The following is a 9258-nucleotide window of genomic DNA, read 5'->3' on the forward strand; positions in this document are numbered from 1 at the left end:
GATATTTCAGCTATATTACTAATTAAGCAAGATATATCCTTAAAAAAATGTTTCACATACAATTTTTTTTTTTTTTTGGCAAGAAAATTTATACTATGCCAACTTCATCGTATTCTTGCTAAGCCGCAGGGGTTGGGTTCTTCAAATCCACAGCCAACTTCATTCATTGTATTCTTGAAAAGATACAGGGGTTGGGGTCTTCAAATCCACAGCCAACTTCATTGTATTATTGCTAAGACGCAGGGGGGTTGGGGTCTTTAAATCCACAGCCAACTTCAATGTATCATTGCTAAGACGCAGGGGTTGGGGTCTTCAAACACACCATGCTTAAAAAACTATGCATAGAACTTCCAACACATTGGTGAAAAAATGCACACTACAAAGGGATTTCCCCACCGTGTCAAAATAAGTAATTATAATTGGGTGCGGATAGGCCTTTCTCACCTACACAGTAAAAATATGCTAACAAAGGATTTTTCGCCACATCGGAATGGCGCACATGCCTTTTATGTGGCGATGGAAAATATCTTTGAAAGAAAAAACAACATCTAAAGTCAAGGAATAATGAATAAAGCATTTGCTAGGAACAAGAGATGGAGATCCATCAACAACAATTACATGTGGGAGCATCATTGTAAGTGATGAAAATAATTGTTGGTTACCTATCATATATGGGGATACACTAAATCTAAAATTCAAAACATAGTAAAATGAGCAATTGCAAACAGACCTGAGATGAAAATCACATGAGAGTCATGAGACTGAAATATTGAATGGAGAATGCTGGAGTAGAAAGCATATTCTTCTTAGGGGAGACTTAAATGAACATAAATGAGCACCAATAGACTTGATGATGGTATTGGGAGCTATGCTAAGTAACTGGAGGATAATTAAAATTTTCCAACATCAGGAAAATGAGTAATTAATCCTTAAATAATATTGATAATATGGAAAATATTAGCAACCACAATCACCAACATGACCACCACGTCCATAATTACGATAACTTGTCCACTCTGGCAACAAAAGTAGTCCAATCGTGATAAAACAAAAACATGGGCTCATCGACTAAGAGAATTCATGTGATAACAATGGAGATATTTGGAACAGAAGAATCGAACATCAATTGAGCTTGAAAAAATTATTAAGAAGGGTGAAGACTAGAGAAAATTTTGTCAACAAAAAACTCCGTTTTATTTTTGCCAAGTAATCTAATCAAGGGTAAAGGAGCAATATAGAAGAAGTTCGTCACTTTTTTTTCAAATTGCTATAATAATCTTAAATAAAGTTGTTGCATGGTTACCAAGAGAATATGCTAACATAAAGGGAATATACATACCCTAGAGATTTTACTTTAAAAAATGAAAACGGTTGTGGGTGCATAACGCACCAGCACCCACCCTTGCCAATGAATGGAGGGCAACCAACCCAGCCCGCTACACTTATCAAGGCAATTTTTCAAGCCCAAACAAGACTTTCACGCTTTCTTGAAAACCCAGAGGCCGTTTTTCAAATATCCATATTTGATTTTGGCACATTCAACACTGAACAAAGACTCTAAGACTAGTTTTGAGTAATTTTGAAGATTTTAGAGGAAAGTTCTAAACATTTTTTGCTCCAATTGATGAGTCAACTTTGAGGATAATGAAATTATGATTGGGGAAAGTTAGTTGGTTCGCGACCCTAAAGGAAGGTCTACATTGACATCCAAAGAGTGGACTCGCCTTATAACTTTTCTTATAACTAAGTTATGTGTTGCACATATTTTTTTCGTATGACAAAAATTAGGCTACAGAAATTAGCACGATGAAGAGTGAAATTACTATGGAGAACAATTTACTTGGTTCATGACCCCAAGGAGAGATCCCCATTGATGCACATAGAGTAGTTACGCCTTAAACATTTTTAAAATAATGATTTCATGACACAAATTTTTAAGACCCATATTACTTTTATAGAAGACTTTGATGGCTAAAAATAGGAATAACTGATATAACAGTTTAAAAATCCATCCAATCAAACACAAATCATGACGCGATTATGTGAATAAAAAACCTTCAAGATTGACTTTGGGCCCATTTGAAATATATTTTCAACAAACTTATAATTAAAATGAATATTTAGATAAGAAAAACTTAACAACACTAAAATTACTTTGATTTGAGTCCAAAGGATCCAAAATCAAGCACTCAAAAGTATAGTTTGGAGACTTTGTGACACCGTTTGAGGGGTCAAACAATCTTTGAATATTGCATGCTTACAATAAAAATGTCTCAAAAAGAGATATCCAACAAGCCCAATATCGCTAAATTATGGTGTCATTAAGACACTTAAATGCCTACAAAAGCATGCATGATCAAGGAGATCGATACAAGCCATCCAACAATGTGTATAGGGATGTTGGCTAAAACAACCAAAATAACCTTTCAAAAAACTATAAATCAATCCACATTCTACACATTAAGAGGACCTGGCAATGGAGAACACTTATATTTGAAGAATTGTAGAGCTATGCCCAATAACGACATCATCAACCACCGCAAATATCCAACATCACCCAAGTATCATTTCCTAACTATCATCACCTTCTACCAACAAATGATAGCATGTTCCACAACCCGACCATATCCCAACTATCATCACCTTCTACCAACATATGAAAGCATCTTCCATAACCCGACTACCATCTCCCATCACCAACGTACGTCATCACCTGATAACCGTCTGTTGAACGCCTTCATCTGTCCCCAACAAACAATGATGGCTCATTATTTGACTACCTTTGTTGACCACTGCCTGAAATTAATGTGTGTTTGTATATAAAATCTCTAGCATTTTCAATATTCTCATAGGAAGCCAACTAGGCAATCCATATACTGTGATCTCGCCTTCTTTAATTAGGAAAAAAGGTGGAGTTATGTAATTTTCACTTACAAAGTGGATTATTTCAATTGGTTAAAGTATTTCCCCTTCTTGAGTTTTTCAAATAAAAATTCATATATCACTTGTGAGCTTCTCTTATATATACATACGTGAATCTTAGTGCAATGCTAAAAAAAATACTCTCTACTACGATAAATCTTCTGATCACGCAACAATACTATCCCAAAAGTAGGTAGAATAAAAAATGAATTTTAATAATTAAATTTGTGTAATTTATCACTTTTCTAGTCCTACGTATATCCACTGCTATAAATGACATGTCTAACACATTTCAGCAGTATGCTTTCATATAAGAAGCTCAAGGGCTATTGTTCCCAAAAAGCTTTAGTCTCTGTTCATATACCACAAAAAATAGATAAAACTAATATGAATGGATAGTGAAGATAAATCATAGAAGAAACGATTAGGCTTAGATATGTCACCGTAAATGCAAACGAACTCTATCACCATCATTTTTGTGTATATCACCGTAATAGCAACTCTGCAAACGAACTCTATCACGTATATCCCTGAGGGCATTGTTGTCTTTTCTATTTTTGAGTCTTATGTACGAGGCTATTTATAGCCCCTATGTTTCTCTTTGAAAGTTAATGAATGAATGATTAGAAAAAAACTTTCCCCTTGCTTGAGTTCTTGTGAGACCTTGAGAGTGTTTGAGTGGTGAATCCCTAGGAGAGGGAACTCGGATCACCCACCAACCTTGGAGACGGTCGGGTTCGTGGTTTTACCTTTGTTCTACCTCTTGTTCTTCTTCCTTTCGTAACCAGCTCGCCGACCACCCAACCCCACCTTCCCCAAGCCACCGGCCTTCATAAACTCCCCTCCCTCCACCCGCCGGATTTCCCCATCTTCCCTTAGCCGCCGGCCCTATTCCGCCGTCCTCCCCCTATCTCCCTTCCACACATCAATTCATCTTAAACACTTTCCTTAAATAATTATTCCTTAGTTGGGAAGATTTTAAATTCAAATTTGAAACTATTTGAGTTTGAATTCTTTCCTAAATTAAGAGATTTATTTTAGGAAAGTTTCCAAATGCTTGCCTATTTGAATTTAAATTAAATTAGGATATCTTTCTTCCCTAATCTAATTTCCCAATATAAGGAAGCATTAAAGGCTCCCTAAATTTCCTCCCCTAGCCCCTAAGCCGTTGGCCCCCCTATTAATTCCCTTGGGATTTGTTTCCTAAATCCCACTCTCCACTTAGGGAATTAATTCAAATAGCCTCTTCTCTCCTTGGCCGAAATCTCATAACCCCCACACCTCCTTATTTTCTTTTCTAAAGCAAGCATTGAGATTTGGAAACAAATACCCCACCCTAGCTCCCACTCATGCCGCCGCCCCTACCTCTCTCCATCCCCTTTTAATTAATTCCAAGCTTGAGGACAAATTAAATGATTGATTGGCGCCTATTCCTCCACAAAATCTGAACTTAACTTCTCCCTAAGCCCTCATCCTTTGGCCGGCCACACCACTCCACCCCAACTTCAAGATAAAGAGAAGCTTCCTTTCACTTCGACAGAGTTCAAGGTTCCTACTAATCGTTAGAAGCAATTCTCGTCTAGCATTCATGAATGGCCGATCCCGATGCTGACTACGGACTTGCTTATGATGAACACGGCTTTGTGCACATTCTCCATTCAACCTTCTTTGACGTCAACCCGATGATCGATCACACAGTTGAGGACTACATAGAGCGCATCTTGGACACCTTGGTCGAGGCTATTCAAGAACAACTTGAGATCGTCGAGTGGAGGATTGCAACTGATCCTTGACAAAGGTTTTCTGATCTTCCTTTTCTCATATTTCTTAAATCTAATCCTTTCTTTGTGTTTTGATTATAGTCATGAAGGACGTGTTCGTCCGATTCTGCTAAGCTTAGTAAACGTAGGAATTTGAGTGCACTTTTTTGTTTCTAAATCTTATTGTTATAGTAGGGATTTTTCGTTGAACGTCACTATGTTTGCATGATGTTATTTTCTTACGATATTTTGATGATTCAAATCTCTTGATGTGCAACTTAGCCTAAACGACAGTGACCGCTCTTACGTTTTGATTCTTCATTTTATTTGCTAATAGATTTATTTGTTATTTCTCTAATCAATTAGTTGTGCAAGCTCTTGGTAAGTTCATTGCAAGCATCGTAGTCCTACATCACTATATCAAGCAAATGGTTGGAGTGACAACAATTGAGGAAGGAAATTGAAAAAATTACAATGAGTGAAAAGTGCATCAATTAAACAGGTATAAAAAAATTGTTTCTGAAACTTAGGAAGGAGAAAGGATAAACTTAAGGCAACATGTCTAAACTAATTCGGGAAGAATAAGTTTAATAACTTAAATAACACTCCGCAAGAACAGATGGAAAATCAAAATTCATAAAGCCATAGTTAGGAAGAAGGTAATGATGATGATGAAAACAACTAACTAAACTCCTACATAATTTAGACGGTGAAAGGGTACAATGGGCTATGTTGATGAAAACATTGAAGTTCAGATTACTTGCAGTCCCTCTACAAATTATAGAGGGCACTGAAAAAACATGGGAGCTAGGAGGGTTACTAATGAGGAGTTCAAGATGAGCATGCAAGTGCTGGCCTTGCTCGATCACCGGACATGCACCTTTATAATATCAATCCTAAATTAGCAATGAGAATTTCATGATAATATGAACATCAAAAGAAATGCATGGCATAGCTTTTAAATTAAATTAAAAAAAAAGGAAAAGATGGTGTACCAGTTATGTTTATATTTTGCAAGAGAATTCTGAAACACATAGAGAAGCACTTCACGTCGGCAAAATTCAGTTTTCGATGAGATGCCAGAGAATGACTAGTAAAAAAAAGGAAAGGCCTTATCAAGTTGCTAGAAAGCCAATCAACAGTTTCATGGTTATTACAACCATCTGCCAAAATTTCCCACTCTTCTTGAAGGTGCCCTCCAACCTTTTTAATCTCATAGTATCGCCTCCAAATTCGCTGAATGATAGAAACAGAAAGATTGTGAGATATAAGGAAGAAGAAAAAATCCAGCATTCTGGGGATACATCCAAAACGGCTTGCAATAGATCAGCCAGTTCAAGTTTTATGAAATCATTAAAAAAAAACACTGATATATAAAATGAAGAACACTTTACCAAGTTGTACTACATAGGCGCTCTTAGGTTTAATAATTTTAGCCTTACATAAAGCATGCAATGATCCAAAAAAAAATCAGGACAATTAAAAACAAAATTAGAAATATAGATTTACAAACCTTCTTTCTATTTATTAACTGGAACTCATCATCATCATTTGCCTTGTACCAAGATAATCCCTTTCTAACTTTAATTTTAAATTGGAGTTTGACGTAACCAAGACACATAGCCAATAATATTTGATGTTAAAAAAGGATGTCTAAGGATATAGGATTTCTCCAATACAAATCAAGAATGAGACACAAAATAGGCACACAATGAGAAATTAAACAAGCAAACAAAATCAAAAATCATAATCCACTAAATATTAATTTAGGCAAAGTTTCATCTCTTTGAAACAACAAAAAAACACAAAGAACTCGCTCCAACCAATAATTTAAATATCATCAAAATCATAAATATTCAAAAAAATCTGAGATCTAGTGAAAATCATGCAGCAATTAAAATTTACTAAGAAATAAGTAAGCCAAATTATAGCAAACCTGACCAATCCAGTAATGGTTTTCACCTCACGCTGATACAAGGACAAGATTCCTCTAAAATTTATCAACAATACTTAGAAGCACTGAAGGAATTCACATCCAACAGCAAACACATAAGTTTGAGAGGTATTTTACAAAGCCAATACTTCTTTTTACAAGCCTATAGGCCATCAACATATAATCAAAACTAGACCCATAGTTGACAGCTTCATAAACCCTCTAAAATCTATTTATTACTATTCATCATGATTTAGCAAGCATAAAAAATATGAAGTTACAGCCTTCACAGAAAATTAGTAAGTTTCAAAACCATCAACAATGCAGGATACAGAATCTCCAGGAAAGTAAATTCTGTGTTGATATATTAGGAAAGTCACAAGCTAGCATATCACAGGAAAATGGAAAAATGATATCAGCGAATTAGCGAAGGGAAGGAGGTGTGACATTGTTAAGGAGTTAAAGATGGCTCAACGACAAGCAATCGAGTAGAGGGAAACTCGACACACAGATAAGGAACTCTAGCATGAAAGCAAGACATAAAAAGGCAAAATTAACGAAGTAAATATACAATTCTTCCAAGAACAGAAAGGACAAATGATCTAGAAATACCTTGTCAAGAACAAATTGTTCATTATACTTACTAAAGACGACCTGTCATGCAGTCAATCAAAGCCAACTGCCAAACCGATATATGTGAAAATAGCTACAAGCGTTAATGTCGAATCTGCATCATACCCTATCGCAAGGGAGAGAGACGAGCAGAAGAGAAAAAAAAAAAAAGTTTTACCCTAGTATAGGCGTAGGTTTCTAAGCAAGAACACGCAGTATGCTTAAAAGGAGCAAAATATCTTTGCAAAAATGAAGCGCCAATCACGCAGCATATACAGCAGGTAACAGAACACAAAACATACTGGATCACAATCTCACTTTAAAATTTATCGAATATACGTCAATCCAGTACATCCATGAAAGACGCTAGCCCAAAACTCAACAAATGTTCAAGAACAGCCCTAAGGCAACAGCCGCACCGCGTCGTACGATAGACATAGAGGTGACGAGGGAGAAAGACAGAGAGAGAGCACCTGGATGAAGAGAGCGGCGGCGGAGGCGCGGCGGGTGAAGCTTCGGTGCTCCCGCTCGTGGGCCACCTTCTCAAGAAGGGCATCCCGGGATATTTCCCTGGCGCTGGCCCCGCGGAGAGATACCTGAGAGGCGCTTGAAATTCAAGGGCGTTACAATGGAGAAGACGGAATTTGGATCAAAGAGGGATAGAGACAAAGTGATCTTACTTGTGATTGTTTCCGCGAGGCAGACATGGCGTTCGAGTCGCAGCAGATTTGGCACTCACTGCCCTACTCTTACAGCAAACCTTCAGAAGGAACTTTTATTTGGTCCGACGTACGTAGAGCTACTCTCGGTGGGCACTAAGATTGCAGTCACAAAATAAAAAATATCGAACAATATCAATAATAACGAGAAAATATCATTAGGTGAAGACGAAATATCGAGTTATACCGAGTTATATAGAGTAATACCGAGTTATATAAAAAAATACCAAGAAAAACTCTGTTTTTTTTTGTATAATTCAATATTGCTCGGTATTGGTCTTCCCAGAACGTTATTCCTCCATATTATCAAACAATACCTATTTGGGTAAATATTTCATTTTTTTGTGTTTAAATTTTTAGAAACAAAAAATTTGTGTTTATCTATTTGAATCAAAAATAAATTTTTTAATTAAAATTTAATTGATTGTTAGATAGTAAATGCTCAATGATATTCAATTATTGTAATAATCAATCAAAAATTTTATTTTTCAAAAAGAATGGATTTTTATAAAGAAGTTATTTATGAGTCAATTATTTCTAATCTAATGTAAAATATTATCATTTCAATTTTGAATTAAATATTATCTTTGTTTGGCAATTGCCTAAAAATTCTTATAATAAAGACTAAAAAAAAGATTGAGGGGGATAAATTACCTAAATAACTATATAATAAAAAAAAATATTTTTTTAGGGGGGCAATTAGGACCTAAATAGATTGGAATCGGACTCCAATCTCTTGACACTGATAATTTGGTAGTGTGGAAGTAAATGCAATCAATAAGAAATGTCACAATCTTTATCCAACACATAAGAACGCACTTCTTATAGCATCTTAGGACCTAAATAGTTCGTCCATGCAACAGATGGCAAAATGATGACACTAAGACAAAAATTCTATACTTGATTTAAATCACAAGAGAACAAAACCAACCTACCAATTTTCTAATTATTTAACAAAAAAATGAAAGTTCGTTAGGGTGTTAGGCCCTTATGAACTGGCTCAAGGCTAATAAAGAGAGATGTGAATTGGAAAAGAAGATTCTTAAATCAAAGCACAAACCAAAACCAATATCACCATAATAAAAATCAAATGCGGAAGTAATAAAGAAAGAACACACCGAATTTATAGTGGTTCGGTCAAACCTTGACCTACGTCCACTCCTTGGAGGCACCCTCCAAGTATTGCACTACAAAAGTGTCTCTCTTTTAGCCCTCACATCTAGGCGGAGAAAAATTTAGAAAAATTCTGAAAATTAGAAACTCTAGAAACTTTCTTTTGTCTTTCCAAAAAAGTATAAATAGGCCCTTAAAG

The 9258-nt window shown here is 35.8% G+C and overlaps 1 protein-coding gene across 6 annotated transcripts in view; it reads right to left on the reverse strand.

Moving 5' to 3' along the window:
- The window catches only part of LOC110110326 (E3 ubiquitin-protein ligase UPL7), a 50574-nt gene extending 42579 nt beyond the window's left edge, over window positions 1-7995 (reverse strand). For 4 of the 6 annotated variants that reach the window (XM_020841739.2, XM_028695438.1, XM_028695437.1 and 1 more), the window contains exons 1-3: window positions 7908-7995; window positions 7701-7823; window positions 5678-5918 (exon numbers count right to left, since the gene is read on the reverse strand). In XM_020841739.2, the coding sequence (XP_020697398.1) occupies window positions 5678-5918; window positions 7701-7823; window positions 7908-7934 (391 nt within the window). In that variant the 5' untranslated portion in view covers window positions 7935-7995. Of the gene's footprint in view, window positions 1-60; window positions 4080-5677; window positions 5919-7700; window positions 7824-7907 lie in introns of those variants that run through there. The other 2 variants (XM_028695439.1, XM_028695440.1) reach the window with 2 other exon arrangements.
- Window positions 7996-9258: the final 1263 nt, after the last annotated feature.

The sequence above is a fragment of the Dendrobium catenatum genome, unplaced genomic scaffold, assembly GCF_001605985.2.
Source record: "Dendrobium catenatum unplaced genomic scaffold, ASM160598v2 fragScaff_scaffold_636, whole genome shotgun sequence".
NCBI classification, from domain to species: domain Eukaryota; kingdom Viridiplantae; phylum Streptophyta; class Magnoliopsida; order Asparagales; family Orchidaceae; genus Dendrobium; species Dendrobium catenatum.